This window comes from Lagopus muta, chromosome 2 (assembly GCF_023343835.1).
Source record: "Lagopus muta isolate bLagMut1 chromosome 2, bLagMut1 primary, whole genome shotgun sequence".
Lineage (NCBI taxonomy): Eukaryota > Metazoa > Chordata > Aves > Galliformes > Phasianidae > Lagopus > Lagopus muta.
The window spans coordinates 69,155,984-69,179,081 of NC_064434.1; the positions used below are offsets into that span (position 1 = coordinate 69,155,984).

The window sequence follows — 23,098 nt, forward strand, 5'->3', positions numbered from 1 at the left end:
GTATACTGTTATCCTTTGACAGTTATTAAAATGCCTGAGAGAGTCCACTCTCAGCAGCACACATGCTCACAAAATTAAGAGTAATTACTGACACTTCACTGAAGTATAGAACTCCAAAGAGCAGAACCTACCTTAAGTGGTCATACGAATACACTGGTAGGTAAAAGTTCAACTTAGACAATAAGATGAAAAGTAGTATCTGACAGAGCATCATTTCACTGTCCTTGAATAAAATTAATTCATTAAACCTCTAAGTATTTCAGGGGATCATAGAATTACAGAAGTTGGAGAAGACCTCCAAGATCATCCAGTCCAACCATTCACCTATCACCAATATTTCCCGCTAAAACATGCCCCTCAGTACAACATCTGAATGTTTCTAGAACACCTCCAAGGACAGCAGCCCCACCACCTCTCCAGGCAGCCTAGTCTAGTGCCTAAACACTCTTCTGGAGAAAGAGTCTTCTAGCTGCTCTGCCCCAAGCCTGTAGCATCACCTGGGGTTGCTGTGGCCAAAGTGCAGACCTGTAACTGGTCTTGTTGAACTTTATCCTGTTGGCCTCAGCCCAGCTATCCAGCCAGTCTAGATCCCTCCATGAGCCTTCCCACCCATAGGCAGATCAACGCTTAATGCTAAGTTGTGTGGCAAGAGGGCTCTGAGCTCCCCTGCATATGTGGCGAAAGAGGCACAGACTCCCTTGCTGGTGCAGAACGAAGTATCTTTATTGAAAGTGCTTATAACCTTTTATACCCATGCAAGAACAACTGGTTACATGTGGGAGCCAGGTGCCTTGTGTATGTTTACATCTGGCTCAAGTTACTAAGCTTTTTTACTCATTAGCATGATAATGACTTTCTTTATCCCACATCTCCCCCTTCTCTTCTTAGTAGAGAAAGAAGAAAAACGATGGGTTCTTTAGAGCACAAACAATAGTCCATATTAACCTAACCCAACAATTCCAATTTTCGTGACTCCTCGGTGAGGCAGCTGACAAAGCGTCTTGTCGGAGAGAGCCCAAACCACTGACGAAAGTACTGTGTTCATGTTACAGCAAATGATACGGCCAGACTCATCGTGCTGGTATCCATCTTGGACACATTCCTATTAAGACAAAAGCATAGCCTCAGTCCCACCTTATCACTGTAAATGATTAAAAAAATTAAGAACACAGCATGCTTTAGCTACTCTTTCCTAAGGGGTCATACCTGCACTCTCCCTTTCTTGTATTTTTTTTTGTTTGTTTGTTTTTGTTTTTAAATAGGGAAATCTATTATTATTTAAATCGCTGAAATTATATAATCAGAACCAGAATTAAGAAAGCCAGGCAGGTGTAGGTAAGACATTAGCCAGTCAAGATGGATTACACAACCAAATATGAGAAAGCTTCCTATATTGATAATCTACTGCACATGAACACATCATTTTTACAGCAAATACTGTTCTCCAGTTTAGAATTCAGACATAGCACAACTTTCAAATATACTTAAAACATTTTTAGGCTTATCTTAGAATTTTCTGGAGCACTGAACAACTGCTAAAAGGTTAAGAAAAATACACTGCAACAATGCCAACAGCTGGAATAGTGCAACTCCAAACACCAGCATACATCTCAGCAGCAGCTTTTGCAGCTCCAGCTCCCACATACTGACTATCACCAAGCCTGGAGGTTTGATACTCCTTTTCTCGCGGTGGTGAATGAACCATAAACTCAGGCTCTGCAAACCTTGCTTCCAGTTGCTGAGATCCGATAGCTTCCACTCCAGCAGCTTTTGTTGCATCAGTTCCTTCGTAGTGGGATTCTTCAGAGCATGCAGTATTTTTCGAAGTCAGCATTCACATTTTCAATCACTAGCTGTTGAAACACAAGAGCTCTCTCCTGCTTGTTATCAACCTGTTTTTCCAACGAGTTCTTAAGCCTATCCGCAAATGACATATATGGTTCTTGGGACTGTTGCTTAATACTAATAAAAGACTTTTATGCCTTTGCATTCCATCCTCAGCTACAGCTCAGACAGCATGCATAGCCAAATGCTTAATTTGCTGTAATCCCTCTGCAGCAATTAGCACCCGTAGAGCTGGGGTGGAGAAACCACCCTCCCCATTAAGACATTAACATCTACAGCTCAAAGCAGGTTTCTCTAAGGCTGCAACAAGTTTTCAGTTGCCTGTGTCAAACCCCTCCATTTGGATTCACACAAAATGTCTCACAGGTCACCATACAACAAAGCCTCCCAACTGCTGCTCCTGTCCGGGGACCACAATGAAAGGGAAATCCCTCAACATATCAATGTCTCCCAATTTCTGGACCTTCCAAAATCCCACGTATCATACAGAAAAAGGAGAAACAGATCCGGCCAGGGGCTGCCATGGCCAGGGGGCTTCTCTTTCAGCCCTTCCGTGCACTGCCATGGCCAGGGGGCTCTCTCCTGGGGCCACCGTAGGGATGTAAATGCTAGAAATCTACATCTCATCTCATTCCCCTCAGTAATATATCTAAAACGAAATGTTGGCAGTAGGCAGTAACTTGCTTCCTCTATTCCTCTAACCTCTCATCTTCCAGCCACGTGTTGATTTCTCCACACCCTTGTTCTCTATCATAGCTTTCTATGACTGCTCTGAAAGCACTGGCTCCAAATTCTGTTGCCTCACAACGTTAGAGGCTGATGGTGGTAGTATGGCAGTAGGGGCTGAACCTTCCCACCAACATCCTGTCATACAGCAACATAATAAGTGGTTGACAGCAGAGAGGGGCAGTCTGACAAAATGGCATCTGACATGGAAGTACTTAAAAAGCACAGGTGTCACTGAATTCTTCTATGTGGGGGAAAGTGAAAAACAGCACCCACTGACACTCATTGATGCTTGCTGAACACTGATGGTGGTGCTTTTCAGCAGTAGCAACAGCAGGTCACCTCCACTGGTGCAGGTTGTTGCAAGAACAGTATACAGGCTCTTGTTCATTGCTGGTGACTTGACCTTAGACCTGCCTTATCAGTACAGGCTTCAACTGCAACCTGCCCCTTGGTGCCTGGCTTTCCCTACTATTATTGCATGAAAATGGAAACAATCAGAATTACAGGAGAAACACATATTTGCCTATCTCCCCTATCCACAAAGAAACAACATGAGACCCAGGGCATGCTCTGTTCCTTAAGGCATTATTTAACAGCATCACTATTACTCAGTGTTACCCACAAATAAACAACCAACATATACCCAGAGGGTAAAACCACACTGTTTTACCTCAGATACAGTTTCTCAATTTCTTTTTGTTTCTATCAGCTATTTTCCATGTCGTCCCACTCCCCCTTCTGACTTTTTCTAAGCTCTATAATCTACTAGAAGTCCAAATAGTGTATCTACTCAGAAAATACTCCATCTCCATTCCACACTGGAAAACAGATAGTACCCAATGTTTTGCAAATCATTTAACCCTAAACAGATTTTAACAGGATCCACTTCAGAATACCACTGGCTATCCCCATATCTTCTGACCTTTAAATATAAAAGACCAAACTGCTGTTGAATTCTATTTTAAATAAAGAATTCAATACACTCAGCTGGAACCCCCCCGCCCCCCACCCCTCCGCCCCACAAAGCATCAATCAGATAGGAAAACTCTGCTCCTCTACCCAAAATATTGAAATTCAAGGGTAGATGCTACGTTGTAACTGCAACAATAGGAGGAGGTACATACAGTTATTTTTAACCAGTTTTGTATCTCTCAGAAGGGCTCACAACTCAGTAATAAAGAAGGATCAGCTTACCCCTTTCCAAAGATCAGGACTCACTAGAAACTCCCAAAGAAGATAATCTCCAAACAGAGATATTTCCCTTTCAGCTCCAGCCCTTAAATGAGGTTAGGGAGAAGGTGGACCCAGACCCCTTTTGGTTGCACAGGTGAATTTTGGTTGCACACAACCCTTTGGTTGCACAGGTGAATTACTCACACGTGTGCTCCCTGGACTGGCTACGCCCCTTCACCAGGTGCTCAATCACTGGTTCAGGCTGTGAACTAACTGTTCCCATGCAGTCGACACAGCAAATAATTTAGGAAACTAATCCATGTTCTTTCAAAGCTAGTTTTCTGTTTTTCATAAGACATTTGGTGGATGTGCTACGCTTAAAAATCTTCTGAAAGCACACTTAAACTCCTCAGAATAGCTTGTTAAATATTTGCAGTTGTCTAGGAAAATTTCTGATGGCAGAAATTTTTTGTCATTGTGCTGAAAAACACAAAATGATACAGTTGCCTTTCTAAAACCAAAGGTGTAGTGTCTCTGCAGGCACATTATGCTGAAAAGTAGCCTTTTGTAATTGCAACTCTTTAGTAACTAGATATTCTCTTCTGTGTCCTTCTATCACACTGATCTCAGAAGGATAGCCTACTGATTGTGAAATTTTAAAATATAATATTATAAGACAGCAGCACTATCCACAACTATTTTTTTCCACTCATGTTTGCCATTAGAAAACCTGATTTCAAGAACTCAACTTTGCCAAATTTGAACTGTGTCAGCTAAAGTTTTCCATTCTCAAAACCACAAGCATTCAAGCATTTCTGAGGAGTCCGGGGGGGGGGAAGTTTTTTTGTTTTTTTTTTTTTTTTTTTTTTTTTTTTTTTTTAAACATGACAAAATTGTAGTAAATTTCCACTTGAAAATATTTAGTGCCAGTGTGGTACAGCATATTCTCTCACCCCTGAAGGAAAAAGGGGTTAATAAATTCTTGGTTTACCATGGAGCTGCACATCTGCAGGTAATGGATGGATGAAAAACTCTATTCGGAATGGGCTGATGATGCTGTGACCACTGCCAAAATACCCCAAAGCACTTTGCTGTCCAGCATCAGGCCTTCGTGAAGGTAACCAGAAAGCCTCAGAAAGCCAAGTTGCACATTAAGCAAGGAGAGATAATCCCATAGACTTAGAAAAGAGATCCTTCTGCAGAGATCAAACTAGCCCAGGACTAGAAGGTGTTACTGGGACTCCTGACTAATGGAATTTAAAGATCCTGTCCTAGAAAATTTAACAATTTCAAACAACATCTATGTTTTCTCCAGTAACTCAAAGGTACATGACACAAAGAATCTTGTGGTATTTCAGAAAGGCAGTTCTCCCTCTCAGATTAATTTAAATATTTGGGCACAGGTGGACATAGTTTTAAAACAGGAACAGTTGCAATTTTAACTGCATTTGCAATCTGGAGTGAAGTGGTCTCAGATAAGCAAAGCTCTACAGTGTACTCAACTATAAATGATCAAGCAGTCCTCTAAAAGCCACTTATCTGGTGATTTGCTGACAAGAAGTCGGAATGAGTAGTTTTTGCAATAAAGGCAACAGATTGTACAACAGAAAAACTGAGAACAGTTTGAGGAACTTGCTTAAATAAAATCAGAAGAAATCTATGCTTTTGAAGGGAATGTTAAGCTGCTTGCATACGCCAGTCACCAGTCTGCTTTCTCTCTGCAAAACGCTTTTCTCAGAGCAAGAGGGCCAATGCTCCATATGCTGGCAAATCTCAGGGCAGAAACAACTGGAGTTTACCATCCAAGGTGGCAGTGACGAGCTGCAGTTCAAAAGAAAAGAACTATGGCTTTAGTCAATGTCTTTGCAGTGAGTTAAGTTTGCATCAGTGTAAACAGAAGTAAAGTGAATTTAAATAACTTCTATGTTAAAAGACAACTAAAAGAATTCACCTTTAAAATGCTCCAGCTTTACCTATAAATTCTTCTAACACAAACTAGCCTGAAAATTCCTTTTTTTTTTTTTTCCTTCTCATGCTCTTCAAATTTGTGTCAAGACCAGCTAGCATGTCAACAGTTTGTCAAAACAAAGCATATGTTTAAACCACATAGAAATTTAAACAGACTGCATTGTGTATGACTCAAGAAGGGAACATAAAATAAACATGAAAGAGCTGGAATAAGTGAAGATGGAAAACATTATGAATTAAGTCAGTCATACCACCATGTGGTGTTTTCAGGCTTTGGTTGATGTTAAAATGTAGTATAATTTCCTTTCTAGAATGTATACTGAAAGAGGATGCAAACCTTTATAATGAAGCAAGAACTAAGAGTCATAGTTGCATTAGCTTTCTTTTATCAATCTCACAAAATCTTAATTCTGAAATAAAAGTAAGTTCTATTTTCTGCAGTTTCTTCTGTAAACTAAGCACTGTGAAAGTTATGTCTTCAAGCGGTACCTTTTATTCAAGGTGTTTTCACTGTGTGTATCAGGACTTACAGTCACTGATGTCAGTGACAAAAATCCAAACTATACTCAGTATATTTTGGTTGAAAGCAAACAAATATCTCGTGCTCTAATCAGTTCATCAAAATTCATCTCATCATATCACTTACAGTTCTCATCTTTATTTCTCTTGACCTGTTATTTGACATGCTTAGTCATTCTCTTACTTTCTTTGGCTCAGTAAATTATACTGTTTGCTTTGGTGGTTTGTACATCCTCCTTCAATATCTCCAACAATAAATTTTCAATCTCCCACAACAGCTATCCCCAAGGACTGTGACTTCAGTTCTCTTATTTTCATCTTTTTCTCTCTCATTTAAGTAATCTTGATACTATAATCTATTCAGAACTGTCCAGTCTGCTTCTTCTAACTGTATTTTTATTGCTATTCAAGACTATTCCACCTTTCATAAATACTTTTATTGGCTCCCTATCTACCTCTGTAACTTATTATTGGAAAGAGGATATGTTGGTAAAATATGTAAGTAATCTATCCTAAGTTACTGTATTCATTTTTGGGGAAAAAAAAAGCTTTTAATATTGTTTCAAATTATAAATACAGAGCTGATCTAACCTAACAAATCAGAGATTCTATTCTAACTGAAGATTCATTATTAAGCCAATTTAATTTCTACAAGACCCAAGAAGGTCACCTGCTCCACCTGCTTTCTGTTCTCAGTGGTGACTGAAAACAGTAGAATGAGGTAAGCTATGGCATTGTCAAATTTAGGACATCTGTGAGAAGACAAGTTTTCACAAGCAGTTCTAGTGCTGCTCTGGCCCCTAGTGACTTTTTCTTTTTTTTTTTTTCAGTGCCCAGATTGAACCTCAAAAACTGCAGCATGTGGTCACTGCCTCATGCCATATCCTCTGACACTACTAAAACACTGCTTGGTTTCATCTTGCTAAATGCAAATGTATTCCCTAAATGACTATTACATTGGCCTTCCAGAGTCCCATTGTTCATCCATTAAAAACGATCTTTTTACTCAATCTTTCACACATCTGACAACACCAAAACATAGAATCATGGAAATGTTGGCCAAGCTAAAATACGCTCACTGTCTAGCTTTCACATCACTTCTTCTTGGTCATGTGCTGATTGTCTTACAAGTCCTACACTTTCCCTTTCTACTGCTTTTCCACCCTGCTTTCCTCAGCAGCATGCAAAAGAGGCTGCCCCTAGGCTGTGTCACTCTCCAGAGAAGTATAGAGAGAGATTATTTTTTTAATCCAACTAATGTTTTAAAAGTCTAATGAAAGTATCAACAACAACAACAAACCAAGCAACAATTAGACAGTTACAATGACACTATAATCATAATTCAAATTATCTACTTGTTACAGAGAAGTTTCACCACGGAATTTTTGATGTGGTCACTGAATTCATTAGCATCCTGAGGTGTTCCCTGAAAATTTAGCAATTACTTCTTTATGTAATGAATTGCATCTCATGGTTTGAAACTAAGTTTATTGTAATATCACTCTACCTTGTAAACCTGCTCTGTTATGTCATTTGACTTTAAATCATTTATATATCTATCTCCTGGAATAGGACTGAAAGATATTACAGTTATAGGAGAACATGTCAGACAACCAAATCAACACATTTCTCATTTAAGTTCCTGTGAAAGAAGGGCATATATTCCATATGCTGCATACTGCACCAATGGCCTATGAGCATCACCACGTAATACAGAGAAAAAGCAGTGGAAATGTCTGAATGGTTGAAATTAAAAGGTATCAAAATTAATAAAGAATTTATTCTATTTTTAGAATCTATTGATTTATTTTTTTTTTTTCAGTTAAAAAAACGTTTTAATATTTTAAAACGTTTTAGTATTAAATTTCCAAACATAGCATATCGTGGTACAGTGACCAGCAGGATGAGAAGGTCTTTCTGTTGCAACAGAAGACATGGAGCTACTGCAGAAACATAATTCCAACAGACAAGACACCAAAAACAAAACAAAACAAAACAAAAAAACAACCCACAATATTTCAAACATTGCCAAGAGGGCAAGAGAAAGGGAAGCAAGAACCACAGGGAATAGCTGAAGTGTTTTAGAAATGATTTGCAAATATATTTCTCAGTTTGCTAAGCAAAAGTCTCCAGTGAAAGAGGCATAGCACTTTTTTCTATTAAAAATGTAGAAAGCTGTACAATTCATTGGCTCAAATAATTGTAATATTTCAGTCAATTACTTCAAGTGACATCAAAGTTGTATGGGATTTAAGTCACCGGGAAATTAAAATAAGTGACATTTTAGGAAGTCAGACAAAATAAAATGGTTATAATGAAATTATTATAACTGCATAAAATTCTCCATTTCTCTTTTTTCTTCTGCTGAATTAGTAAAATATTTGCTTTGGGCTTCAGAGTTAGGAAGTCTTGGTTTCAACATATATTATTCTTTCTCCTTATATATACACCAATGAAGTCATAAATTTGAAACTGTCCTTCTCAATCATTGTAAAGAAAGCAAACAAAATAGTTTAAAAAGTTTCTGAAGTCCAGTCTTGCAGATGAAAATATCCAACAATGCAACTCCTATCGGCCATTACTATTCTAGACTCAGTTACCTGCTATTCTGTTATTCTGCTGTGAATTATGCTATCTAAATAAAATGTATCCTCAGAAGTGGAGTACAGGCAGCTGATGGAAGTTACATGCTTGCACTAAGCACTGAGGAATAAGCAAATATCAAGCTCCTGTCAGTTTGCTCATAGCATCATATCAACTGTGAGATTAAGTCAGTGCACAGGAGATTCCCTGGAGACATTTTAATTGCTTCTTATGCCCTGAGTCCTAGGCAGGGACTATGAAATCAGTTCAGTTGTTGCTATTTGTATAACAGACAAATACAAGTAATAAATATGAAATGTGAGAACCAGATCATTAGTCCACAGTCTAAAACAACATGAGATGAAAGCCTTCTTTCTAGAAGTTTTTCTTGGTAGCAGAAATCTCTATATTAATTTCTATTACAAAACATAGATATTTACTATAGATCTCAACTTGGATGCTGAAGATAATTCAGACTACAAGCAATGCTTCAAAAAAAAATGTTTCAACAAGGTTCTTTCAAGTCAAGGTACAGCAATCAGTAGAAAATTATAAAAATATGCTGAAGGGATTAGCCTCAGGAAAAAAAATAGCTAGCAATACAGAATTTCAAACTTGAAATGCTTCAAATTTCTATGACAACAATTCAAAACAGATTATCTTCTTCAGCTCACAATCAGCACAACTTTTACCAATATAAGACTTACTCATCCTAGTACAAGATTTACCAATTATGTCAGATTTTCTGAAACTGAGTTCATTCAAACTCCTCAGCTCCCAGCCATGCTATTCCAAATCTGTTTTAAATTATATTACAAATGTCAAGAGTAGTTAAGTTAATATACCACTCAAAATTTAGAATTTTAAAAAAAGTTGTCAAACTAATACATATTTTGTTTTGGCATCACTTCTGCAACTAATTGGAACTCTATATCAAGGTTTTGTACAGGACAAACACTAAATCGTTGGAAATATTGAAAGGCAATATGCAAACAGAGATAAGAATCTTTAAAAAGCCCAGTAGCTGTGCAGCAAAAAGTATAATCTTGCCCAAACTCCCATATTTTAGCAAACCAGATGGTAATGTAGGTTTTAGAGGTTTACTATTTTTAGTTTCATTATTCAAACTATTTGAAAATAAGAGGGCACATACAAAACCACAACTGCAAATTTTAATTTAAGGATGGTATCACTGAGCATCTAAAGTTATATCACCATGACTATTTTTAAATCAAGAAAGAAATAATGGTAATTTGTAGATTTTGGTAATTGATTATGAGGGTTTTTTTTCCTACATTTTCTTCATTCCTACCTGTTTATTATTCTGCTTCTAAAATCTTTCCTCATTCAAGCCATCTTCCTTTTCACAAGGTATGTATGGTGTTGTTGATAGAAGGCATTACTCAATGGGTTTGAAGTTCGGTACACAAGAACACCATCTTTTGTGGCATATATTACCATACACTCACATTATTCACTGATACAATAAATATTAAATTCAAGCAACTGGAACTAAGCCACATTGCAAATTAGTGCTGGAAACAGTATTTTGATCACTGTTTTTACTTTTAAAACACTATTAATTTAAACATCAGTGGAAATCTCAGCTTACCAAGAATGTTTAAAGATATATGGCTATGAAACAATTCAGAACTAAATTTACATTAGATTTTTTTAAATAATTGTAATGATTTTAAATTCAAATTAAGTTATATGCATTTTTATGGCATACCTAAAAATCCTTACACCATATTATAAAGCACCACATTTTTAATCAACAGTGGTCATAGATTGGTAAATATTTTAGGAAGTAACTTTGATCTCTTTTCAGTGAATACAGTCAATGTCTACAACAGATTTTTGTTTTTATCATCTTTGAATGGGTAAATGTGACCTCTGAATTTACAAGTGGCACACTTATAGCTCCTATATACAATTGTCAGAAGAGAAATGATGTGGCTGAAGTGAAACTGACAGGAATACCAGTGAAAACTAGTGTTTATCAGTGAAAACAGAACCACCAATAAAACAGTGGCTCTTGAATTTTGCAATAGTTTGACAGCAGTAATCACGAGCAACAAGAAACACTATGGAACTGAATTTTATTATATTTTTTACTTTTCTGAAAATGATGTCTATAGAAATGTAGCCTTCTACCTTTGTCCCTGAAGATCTGTACTACATGAAGGATTTACTAACTCTGGCTTTGTGGTTTAACACGAGAAGAGAAGATATGTACAATTTATGAATGTAAAATTATGAAAAGATTTGTTTTCTTGAAAGATGACTGTTTAATCCGTCAGCTATACTCTAAGAATTCAATCAGATCAAAGCCACATGGTGGTTTGGTTTGGGTTTTTTTTTCACAGAAAGATAGTACAGAATTTTTTATGGTTAAAACAGATACCCTATTGCAGAAACAAGAACTGAAAAGAAAATATAAAAACAGGTTAGCAGTCTTTAACCATAATTCCTTGAGGTATAAACTCCACACACACAAAAACATAGAGAGTATAGATACAATATCATTCAAGACCTGAAGACTTCTTTATGATCATAGTATTCATAAATTATACGCTATCCACTTTCTGAGGTGTGAAATTTACTTGATTTAGATACAACTTGTGATTTAATTTTATATTTATCTTTTTGCTTCTATACTAGCATTCACAAATCTTTTTCATTTAAATCTAGTACTGATGAAGAAATTCTGAAAGAATAAGCTACCCTAAAAAACTTCAGATTCCCGTAATGGATCACATTTGCTTAACTTTGCCTTCTCTTGCATAGGTAAGAATATGTGCAAGAGCATAAAAATCCCCAGGAAGACAATGAAGAAAAACAAGCTACCACCAAAAATCCTCACCTAAAAGGATGAAATTCACTTGATACTTTTCTGCCTCTAGAGGTAAATGAAGAAATAAACATGACAGAAGGTAGTTATAAAGCTTGTACCACTGCAGGAAGAGCATTCAACAATGCAAATGCTATGAAGATGGGTGTGATACAGAGCAGGATTGTATGGAAAGCCCTGCACACCTTCCAGATTTGAGAGGTAAGACTTTATTTGTTAAGTCCGTTGAGAGAATTTTCTCTAACTTCAAGGGGCCTTGGATCAGGACTTCATATAAACAAGCCAATAAGTGAAACAATACACTGATTTAGAGTTATTCTTTACAACTAGCAGCAATCAAATAAACTAGTTTCTTTCTTGCTACCACATTATTAATGACAACTTACATAGGCCCCCAAATGCTGTTTTTCTTTTAATAGGCCATATTAAATATTTCCATTCCAGAAAACATGCCATTTTGGCAGTAAACCCTAATGTGTGCAGAGCACTAGGACAAAGTGGTAGTAAATGTTCCTTATGTAAGTACACATCAATACATCAAATCCCAGCTGCTAGAACACAAATGAAAGGACACGACTGAATAAATTACAGAAAATTGTAAAAAGGCCAGGCTGAATGAAAGCAAGATTGAGCTGGAAAATTATTTATAACATGTTTTAAGCACTCTCATATACAGTGTTGTTTGACTGAACTGGCAGGTGAATGTGCTGTGTAAAACTTAAGTCACAAACTTAAATAAATTGCCTTTATTTTTTCCTTCCTTTAGTATGACTTCTGTAGTGTTCTCTTTCTTCAGAGTTTATGTTTTTGAACTGAATCCTTGCATTCACTTGGGTTTTGCGACATCATACCTTTTCTATTGAAACATTAGTAGTAGTAATTGATTTTGTAGCAAGATAAAGAAAGCTGAAGTGTGAAAGAACAGACACATTAAAACTCCCAAACAGCTTAGCAATAAAAAGTGAACTTAGAAAAGAACTTATACAGTACTTAATTTTTTTTTCACACAATCTTTATTACATTTGGTCCCATTATAAAATTCTGCCTCAACACTCCATTCTGGTGGTTAACACCTTTGGGTCTGCTTGAAGATCCACATAGCCTGATACTTAAAGCAACTAACTCAAATTCAGTCTGGGACTTATGAAATACAAAGTTCTACTCATTTCTGCACAGGTGTGTGGCTTACTCTGCTAGTGGAAATGTGCCCATACTGTGTAAAGAAGCTGGCAGTAACAAGGAAATATATGTGAGATTACAGAGGGCGAACTACGCTTTTCTTTGCCACCCTAGTCAGTATCAAGGTATTGAAACACAGCAATGAAAGAAAGGGCAATTTATTACTGTGTATGTTTTCTGAATAAAAAGTAAGCTTCTCTACAGACCATAGCTACAGTTCATGTCTCACATAAACATACATTATCATTTTAGAAATCCAGCTGTTGTGTCCTTTGCTTTCAGATTCAGATTGAATGAAAGATATCCATGTTAAATAATTTTCAATATGAAATACGGATTTTTGAATTTCCGTTGGCATGATTGCAAGGCAGCAATGACATAAGTAGGCAAATACACTGTATTTACATTCCTAAAGTAGTCCTCCATCAAAATTATTCAGTCCTTTCAACTAAATTCAGCTTTTCCAATTTTAATTATAACTATATATTGATGTATCACTCAGCTGATCTACAAGAATGTAAAAATATTTTCCTGGTAAATTTTCTTTAACGTGTTTAGAACTAGAAGAAAGCAGGAGTGAGGAAATTTCCAGTGGATAGGATGTGATGAAAGAAAAAGAAAACTAACAAACAAACAAACAAACAATGTTTTCAATGTTGTAAAAACCATTTGAAATTGATTTTATATAAACATAGTGAGTCTGAGAAAAAAGTAATGGTTTTAGCTGTCTGATGAACATTTGGTCATAAAAAAGTCAAATCTCTCACTGCATGTCTCAAGTTCAATACAACCAAATACAATATTTCAGAGTATTTCCTACTGAACCCACAAAGGAATCTGCATTTAAACAAAAGTGCTATGTCAATATTGCTATATCTTTCTGAATAAGTATCAATTAACATAAAAACACAAAGCATAGAGTAAAATCCAGCTGTTTTGCTTCAGGATATTATGCTCAGGGAATTAATAATGTCTTGCTTCCCTAGTTCACCCCCACAACAGCAGCACTGAACTAGTTACAACCTTTTGTTGCTACAATAACACTTCCCCTTCTAATACTATTTATTCAAAATTTACAGTATCTAAACAGCCTATGAACTTATATATCTGATATTTTCTTTTTGAGATGTCATACCCAGAGTGAACGCTTCTTTGCTAAAATTTCCTTCTTGTAAAAAAAGCAGAGAAATGTCAGCGTTCCTGAGTGAAATCCTGTTGCAACTGGAATTAAAAGGACAGTCATCAGCAATCACAAAAGGCTAGAAATAATCTCTAGAAGTTCATGATTTATCTCAGCAAGAAGTATTGTCACCAGCTTTAGGTATTCCTAGATCTGCTTGGTAGACACTAACATACACTCACAAAGCATGATCTCTGCTGGAAAATCTTGAACGTGTTGAAATGTGGAATATGAACGTCACAAAAATATTTCACTTGTAAGAATAATGAGATACTCTGGAAATTATTATGTAATTAGAGATATAGAAATATAATATATAGAGATATAGAAATGTATAATAAACTATTTTTAATGCAGAAAAGGGTTTTATTATATTCCTATAATAGTAATTTTGTAAAGTCTGCAAAATATACTTAGAACTCACATGGCTGGACAAATGATCGTTTATTTAATGATAGGTTTGAAACAACTTAAATGTAATCTCAGACATTCTTCGAAAAGACTGCCTTAATCTCCAAGGCTGCTAATGTTTGCATGACATCATTGTCATTACAGTCCTGTCTCTTCACTCAGTAATGAGAAAAACTGAGGGAAACAGGAGAAAGAGTTTTACTAGCATCCCACTGGGGTGTATAATTTCAGTTGCACAAACTCCACTTCAAAACCTGGACATTAGCTCACAGCAAAATATGTTAAGAACAAAACAAAAAAAATTCCTTCATGCAATGCCAGCCAAACAACAGCAATCAGGCACTTCCCTTTGAAGTAGCTGTTAGATAACTCTAATTATCCTTGATACACCAAAGAGACAGATTTTTCTTCCTCAAAATAAGGCATGTATCAGAATCTAACAGGATTACATTTCCACTTTTATTATTCACATTCAAGTGACTGAACATGTTTACTTACAATATATTGTTGTTTTTTTTTCCAAAACCTGCCATTGTCATACTACTTTTGCATTCAAATTAGTCACTTTATCATGAAATAATGAAAAAATGCTCTCTCAAAAGAGAGACAAGTACCAAAAAAGAAAATTTTCTGTATAAAGACATTTCTCTGACTTATTCTATTCATAATTTTCAAAGCAAAACACAAGAATAAATGAAAAATTTTGGTATGATTCAACTTGGGCAGTGTTACGTCTACCTGGATATGTTAATTACAAAAATTTGTCCTATTAGCAAAAATTTTATGTGTTTTAAAAGCATACGCTGCAAGAAAGAGGGCTTTTTTTTAAGTAGTTGCTAATTACTGATCATATAGGGACAAAATGACATAATGAAGTCATTTATATCAGAAAAAAATTTACCCAACAGATCTAGACATGGTTGAAAGTAATTGCAAGTGCAGTGACTTCTTCAGAGAGATTATTCATACCGTTCAAATTGTCATCATAGTTTAAAATATTTTTTTTTTATTCTATAAAAATGGTTATTCGTTAAAATAATCAATGTTCTCTCAGGTTAGCTGTCCAAGAGAAATGACTGCAAAAGCAAAGATGCCACTATATCACGTGGCAGTTATCACAGTCACAAGAGGCATTCTAAATATAACTGAATTTTAAATTATTTCTGGGTGAACAATTATAAATAAAGAAAATAAACAGAGATTAGATAGTGTCCCTTTTATATGACCTTAAAAACATGTTTGCTGGGATGTGGTGAGTCCATCTAAATATAAAATTCATGTTAAAAATAGCACCAGTGTAATTTTAAAAGCAGATTAAATTCATGGAAATGTTAATCAACTTGAACTCCCCCCCTGCCTCTACTAAATATAATGTTAGTTCTTTAGGTAAGTTAAATTATTAAAGTTTCTTTATTTATTGATGTTTTTTAGACACGGTAAGTAATAAGTATGTATTCCAAAATTTAGTAAAGTGAAAGTACACAGTGATGAAAAAATTCGGGATGTCCCTATCTCTGAAATAAACTGTCTGAAAAAAAGTATATATAAAACTTACTGATGTGACAAAGTTTAATCTGAGATATAGTGTAACTTTATAACATGAACTACAGAATTGAACCTTCCTGACCGAAGTCATGAAAATGCAATTTCATGAAAAATCACTCCAGTGGTATTATATTATCACTTCACTGAAGAAGCAGAAGGCCCAGGGAGATTCCACTGAGACAAAAATACTTTTGGAAGCAACTGTTGGGTGTAATTTTTAAGAAGAACCTTGAAGAAAAGAAGCTGCCAAATGTGTTTTCCATGTATAATGAAGTATAGCTGTTGGCAGTCAAAAAACATAAAATAAAATGAAACCTCAAAGCTTCACTGCCTGAAAAAATGTCTTCCTTCTACTTAATGACACAGTGCAAGAATGTGTACATGAAAGAGTCCAGGTAGCTCATTAATAGCAATGAGACTGTGACTCTGCAAACTCCACAAACCCATACTCTCAGAGACTTGGGCTACTGTCACTTGAAATCTAACACACTAAATATCACTGATAAGCACTAAATCTCAGAGTTTTCTTGCCATTAAAACAGGCAAACCCACGGGTCAACGAATGAAAGATGAATTTCTACAGTGCAGGAAGCTACAAGTCAGCTACAATAGTGTATGGCAGGATCCATGGATTTTTCCATTCATGATCTCCAGTAAGTGTACCTTGAGGAGAAGGATTTTTCATCACACTTTTGCCATTCCACAGATGATTATTTTAACATTTTCCAAAGACATCTGTATTTTCAGATGATCATCACCGACTTCAGTAATTACAAAAAATGTTCGGAAATGCAAAGTTTTAAAAGCAAAATAGGGCATCATATATCAAATGAAATCAAAACCTGTGGACACATAAATGTAAATCACTTAATAAGCACAGCTTGCCAGTGTCCAAATGCCATTTATCCAAAGTCAACAAAAGCTGCCTCTTGTATTTGCTAATAGAATGCAAAGTATTCATTTAGCTGGAAGACTTAAGGTTTTCAGAAGGAAGTGAAGTTACTGATTCATAAATAACTTGAAAATTATGCACACCCAGCTGTGCTGATTCATTTTGCTTACAGGCATTTTGTACATGCAGAAATGTGTAAAAGCACAGATCACAATCCCTCCCCAGCACACCACACAAGGCTTACTGTCAACACAAGCAGAGTTTTTAAAAAGACATCCCTGGAAAGAAAGAGGAAAAATTTACCTGTGCTATGTATTATATACATATATAACTGTATGTAAGTATTTTTTTCCTTAACATGTTAATATACATAAACACAACACACACACACACACAAAAAAAAAAAATCTGCTTTTTGATGAAATTTAGATTCTAAAAAAAAAACTCTTAGGATGAGTAAAATATTGTGCAGATTTGACTTTAAATCTATGAATTCCACACTGCAAGTCTTAGTAAGACTCCTGTTCCAGTGCAAAATGAGAGGTGAGAGCATACATGTTTTTTCTTTGTAACCCTGTGTTGTTTCTAAGAGTCAGTCATCACATCTGGAATAGTCTGCACTTATCCTTCCACAAAAGAAAGCATGAATAGAAGGGCAGCATAAAGTGATTTTGTTTTTCATTTTATATTCTTACTTTGGTAAATCAGGAAGTTTAATGTTTCTGGTGGCTAAAATGAACCTATTAAATGTGCAATTTGCAGATACCTCACCACTGCAATTGACTACGAAACAGTACGATCTACATGTGGAATTACTTATTGCTTTCAAAACCTGAATATTATTCACAAACAAATTATTTAACTTTGCTGCCATTTCACAGCTAAGGATTATATTTTGATACCTTCCTACAAATGATAGGCTTTAACAACATCTGATACCTTTTGGACAGTATATATAACGTAAATACTTCACACTGAAAAATTGCTATGAATGTACCTGAAGTCTTTGAAAAGAGACTATGTTTAATGGGCAATAGGGAAGAAGAGCGTGACAAGAAAGTATACTGTACACTGAGTTTAGAAACTGTCTGGAAATAAAATGGTCAGAACAAAAGACTGCTACTTAAGTGATACATTCCTCAGGTATGACTTTAGAGCACTCAGTTCTGGAGACTCCAGCACTCAGCACAAGAAGAACTGAGTGACTTGCCAGACTATTAGGAACAAATAGTTTTCACTAGCCACGTACAAGACCTATAAACATAAAGCATAATCGGAACCACTTTCCATGGCCAAAGCCCAAGGACTTTGAATACAAGCATTTATAGTATTGCTGATACAAAGGCTCATATATCACATTCGTTATTTTACAAGAGATAATCAAATACTTCTTTTAGGGCATATTTCAGTCCTAAAAGAAAACCTTGCTATATACCACACATGGTAAAGTCTGCTATTTAATACAGGATGCTGAATTCTTACAATATATGATTCCTTTGAGGTAAAAAAGTTATATAAAAATCAATTTTGTGCACTGCAAACATTTTAAAATTATTTGTGATTTTCTACTATTTTCTGTTTTTGCAAATGAAGGTATTACAGACTGACTTTTTTATTTTCTTCTTGAATATAATTGTTACACATGGTTTTGAAAAAAGTCCTACAAGTTAACAAATACTCCAAGTATGCACCATTGAAAACCTTTTCTACAGCAAGCTAGTATCATGATGTATACACAAAACTAATATCATCTTAATTTTCAGATCACTGCATATTTACCAATTGCTATAAGCTTTTCAAATTTGTAAGTACTGAGAATTATTCTGCAGGAAAAATTGCAACACCACATTGCAATTTGGAACAAAAAATTACTAGAATAATATACACTCAAAAAATACCCAGAATCTTAACAGAAGACTGACCAGAGTTAGTTTCCTGGAATTTCTTAGCTCACAAAAGAAAAACATAAAAGGAATTAGATTAATAGCTTTCTTAAAATGTGTTTTTCCTAAGTGCACGATTTGTACAGCCAAATGAGAAGTTTAAATGTAGCATGTCAAGTAACAAGCTCATTCAGTGTGCTGTACCTCAAATATATATATACAAAAACACAGGCATGAAATGTGGAGTGTACCTATACTGTTAAATGGCCCATGGTGCAGTAATGCTTGAGCCAACAGAGAATCAAGGCAGTATGTTGATATGGCTTAGTACAGGATTATGCACAGTTCCTTGCAGGAGTTCAGAGGCAGGCAATGTGGTCATGTTGGTACCACCTTCCATTGAGTTAATAAGGCTGACAAGTTACTAGATCACCTCCAGTGCTGGACTAGATCATGAAACTGTCCAAGTCATAAACGGACTTGCTAGTAATCCACTGAGCAGTTTAACTCTGGTAAGATTAATGCAAGTTTGGAGTCCTCAAGCACACCTACATAATAAATATGTCCTTAATTTTTTCAATTCTCAGAGTTACTGGAAGGACATATTTGCTTTAGGGTAGCACAGATCATGACAAAACAATGGATCATTCTTTTATGGATCATTCTTTTATGGATTTAATGCATCATTCATAGTCTGCAACTATACAAATGCATAGTTTTGAAAAATTGGTTTGAGCTGATATCTTTCAACCGATATTTCTCTCCAGGCAGTTCATAGCAGGTACCCACAAAGCTGGGAAAAGGTATCAGTCCCTAGAAAGAAGTTAAGGCTGTCAGAATATGAAAAATTAAACACCCTCCCACAAAAGAAGTACTGAGCAGAGACTGGTAGTACATGAATCCTCAGTTTCATAGAACCTGTGGAGAAACACAATAGTGTTTGGGACAGGGTCCTCCCATTGGAAGAGATTGGATTTCATTCAACATTAGAATGGCAGTCCACATCATTATATATTTGCAAGTCCCTTTCTGTTAATCAAGTGTCAAAGTAAAATTGCTTTAACCCTCAGAGCTACATAATATTTCCGTAGTCTGTGGTTGAGAGTTATCAATATCATGCATGTGAAGTAATTTTCTTGGAAACATGCTGTCTTACACTCCTATGCATTTACAGTACTAGAATAAAACAGCCTGGAAGAGTAGAAACTAAAGGACATGTACTACAGAATCAAAGACAAAGGATAGGTCCAGCAGGAATCCCTAGTCAGGAGCAGAAAGTCTGGCATTTTCCTAAAGGTGGCCCTATTGGAAGAGCTAACAAGAAAGGGAAATGGAAAATGTCAATTACAGCAACAACAGCTTCTGGCTTAAAGTCAGCAGCTCTACCTGAGGCCATTGCAGATATCATCTGTTCAACCACTCCTGAGTGGTTTGTAGTAGTGTACAGAAGCACCCATTTGGGTCCAACTTGCACAGCAACGACACAGAAGGTGGTAATGCCCTTGACAAAGCTTGGACCTACATGGAATCTAAAATCAAATCTTCAACCGAAAAAAAAATCTCACAGAAACACTTTTTTCTTATTAACTAAATTAGAATTCAAAAGTGAATCTATGAGTTCCTAATAGGACAAAAAAATAGTAGAAAGAATTTAGTAGAGTTTTTAGTGATACTTCTGCCTATTTCCAGGTTAGGACACTTAGCTGCATGTGTTCTTCCATGCACATGAGATCAGGACACTAAAATCAAAGCACAGGTGAATCTCAGACTGTTCATCTACAAGATAACAGAGAAGTCACCAGTGAAAGAAAATGAAAAGGTTATTGCTAAAATGTCAACACGGGGAATGTAACCCAAAAAATAGTAAACAACAGAAGATTAGGAACAAGTTCCACATTATTTCAGAGACTATAGAAGTCAGTAGCCTTGTACGCTGCAAAGGTTTGCAAGTCAGGTTTTGATTTTATCCTTAAACCTCTAAACCTGTTAAGTGAATCAGCATATGCATAGAAATAAATGAAATTTTTTAAATTCAGTTCCACTGCACTTGTGTGGAATAGCTACACAGAAATTACAGGAATCTTTCTTTAGAGTTCCAAGATGCTAACATTTCCTTGGAAAATTTCTGGGGGGGGGGGGGGGGGGGGGGGGGAAGAAGCCTACTCTTTAAGCAAGCTCCAGAAAGAACTGTTGTTTTGTGTATACGGATTCTCCATTTATTATGTTGTGTAAAATCATAACTGTGTCTACATTTTGCAAATGAAAAACAAGGAAACAATCTTTTTTATTTTTTTTTTATTTTTTTACCTAGTGGAGGTACAAATATGCAAACATTAAACTGTCAAGGCATAAGGTATGAGCCAACATTAATGCTTCACCATCCAAAGGTACCTTTTCAATAAACAGAAGCAACCACATTAATAATACATTCCATATATAAGTTTAGAGAAGAATGGTGCAAATAGCTTTCTGGGAATCTACTAATTCATATGGGAGAATATAAAATGTAATTATTTTGGCAACTAATTATCCAAACATGTATTAATGGTATAAGGTAATACTAACAAGATTTTTACATGTAAAGTAATTCCTTTCCTTTGGTTTTTATTTCATTTGAAGAAGTCAAAACTGAAGGAAATTGTATGACTGCTGAATCACTTTGGAACAGCATACTCTGAAGCTGCCATCATACTTCTGAATATTTTTTTTTTAAGATGCTCAAATTGGCTAATGGTAATGTTGAAAAGGAAGACTTGCATGAATTTTTAAGGAGGATGCCCCTACTTTATCCTCTTTCCCTGGAAACACTAAGTTTCATGGCACTATATGTAATGATAAGCAGTACCAACACAGAACATTTATTAGGATGCCATAAAGGGCTATCCCTTCTACCTGAGTGAGGACAGATCTTTCAAGACAAATTCTACTGAAGTTCAAATATGGATTAGCTGGAATTGAAATGCCCAGTAAAACTCTGTCCAAGTACAGGTAAATTTTGTTTAATATATGTATGGATTCAGGAGCCTCAACCAGCTAACTGCACTGCTGCAGCAGACCAGATGAGCAAAACAGTTTAACCTGTATACATTTCAATCAGAAGTTTTAACTAAGATTCTGAGAAGTGTCTTTTTCTGCTTTTGGTGTTGTTACTACCTTGACTAAATAATGTTACTTTTCTAATACCAAATTTCATGTCCGTAGTCCCTACTCTTCCATACTCTCTTTCTTCCTCCACAGTATTTTTACATTCTTGTCTTTCTTTTCCCCTACTGCAGTGTTTCTCTTCTGTTCTCCTTCTCTTGCCCCAGAGACAAAGCATTATACATTATTTCCTCCATTTCTTATTAACATATCACTTTCATCTGGCTCTTCCTTCTTCCAGTGTAAGCATTCCTTAGTTTCTGTGTCCTTAAAAGGCCTGCTGCTGTCCAAATTTGTTTCTCTAGCTACAGATCATTTCTCACTCGCTTAATAACAAAGAACATGCCATTTGCAGTTGGTTTATTTGTTGTTGGTTGTTGTATGGGAACTGCTGAGTCACGGCCTGAACCTCTGATTGATCACCTGAGGTGAGCCATGAGTCAGCCAGAGGAGCACAGGTGAAGGCAATTCTCCTGTGCTGCCGGAAGGGGTGGAGCCAGGCTCCACCCCTCCTAGACCTATTGAAGAGCTGGCTACCAGAGGGGAAGGATCTCTTCTGGAGATCCCCTCTTTTGGTATCTTCTGGTGAGCTCAACTCAAGGGTAAGCTCTTCCACTTATTCTCTTTTTGTGATCCTTGTTTGCTTTGCCTTACTCTCTTGATTATATTGCGATTATAACATCTTGATATCTATTGATTATACACAATTATATTGTGATTATAACATCTTGGTTATACAGTTGTTTTTTTTTTGTTGCTGTTTTCTTTTGTTCTGTTTTGTTTTCCAGCCAATTTCTCTAAAGTACCTTCTGCCCTTGAATTTCACTGAAATTATTTCTCATGGTCCCTCTATTCCTAGCCGTATCTAAAAGTTGTGGCAGTCAGGTGAAGGCCCTGGTGACTGGAAAAAAGGCAGTGTTGCGCCCAATTTTAAGAAGGGTAGAAAGGGCAACCCAAGGAACTATTAACCTGCCAGCCTCAGCTCTGTGACAGGGAAGACCATGGAATGGATCCTCCTGGAAACTGTGCTAAAGCACATGGAAAACAGGGCAGTGAAAGAAGAAAACCAGCATGGCTTCACTACAGGCAAGTCCTGCCTTAGTGGCCTTCTACGATAGCATAACTGCCTCAGTGGACAAGGGAAGAGCATAGTAAATTCTCATACATAAATGGAAGAAAATGGCTGTGATTTGGGA

At 36.1% G+C, this 23,098-nt stretch overlaps 1 protein-coding gene and 1 long non-coding RNA gene across 3 annotated transcripts in view; both read right to left on the bottom strand.

Moving 5' to 3' along the window:
- Positions 1-702: 702 nt before the first annotated feature.
- On the bottom strand, positions 703-4,448 carry LOC125689546 (uncharacterized). The gene is made up of 3 exons (XR_007375333.1): positions 3,769-4,448; positions 1,725-1,853; positions 703-1,102 (listed from the first exon to the last, which is right to left on the bottom strand). It is a non-coding gene; the product is annotated as an uncharacterized LOC125689546 (long non-coding RNA).
- A 209-nt stretch (positions 4,449-4,657) lies between these two features.
- Positions 4,658-23,098, bottom strand: part of WDR27 (WD repeat domain 27) — an 88,535-nt gene continuing 70,094 nt past the window's right edge. The window contains exon 24 of one of the 2 annotated variants that reach the window (XM_048936840.1): positions 4,658-5,568. In XM_048936840.1, the coding sequence (XP_048792797.1) occupies positions 5,394-5,568 (175 nt within the window). In that variant the 3' untranslated portion in view covers positions 4,658-5,393. The remainder of the gene's footprint in view (positions 5,569-23,098) is intronic. The other variant, XM_048936842.1, reaches the window with a different exon arrangement.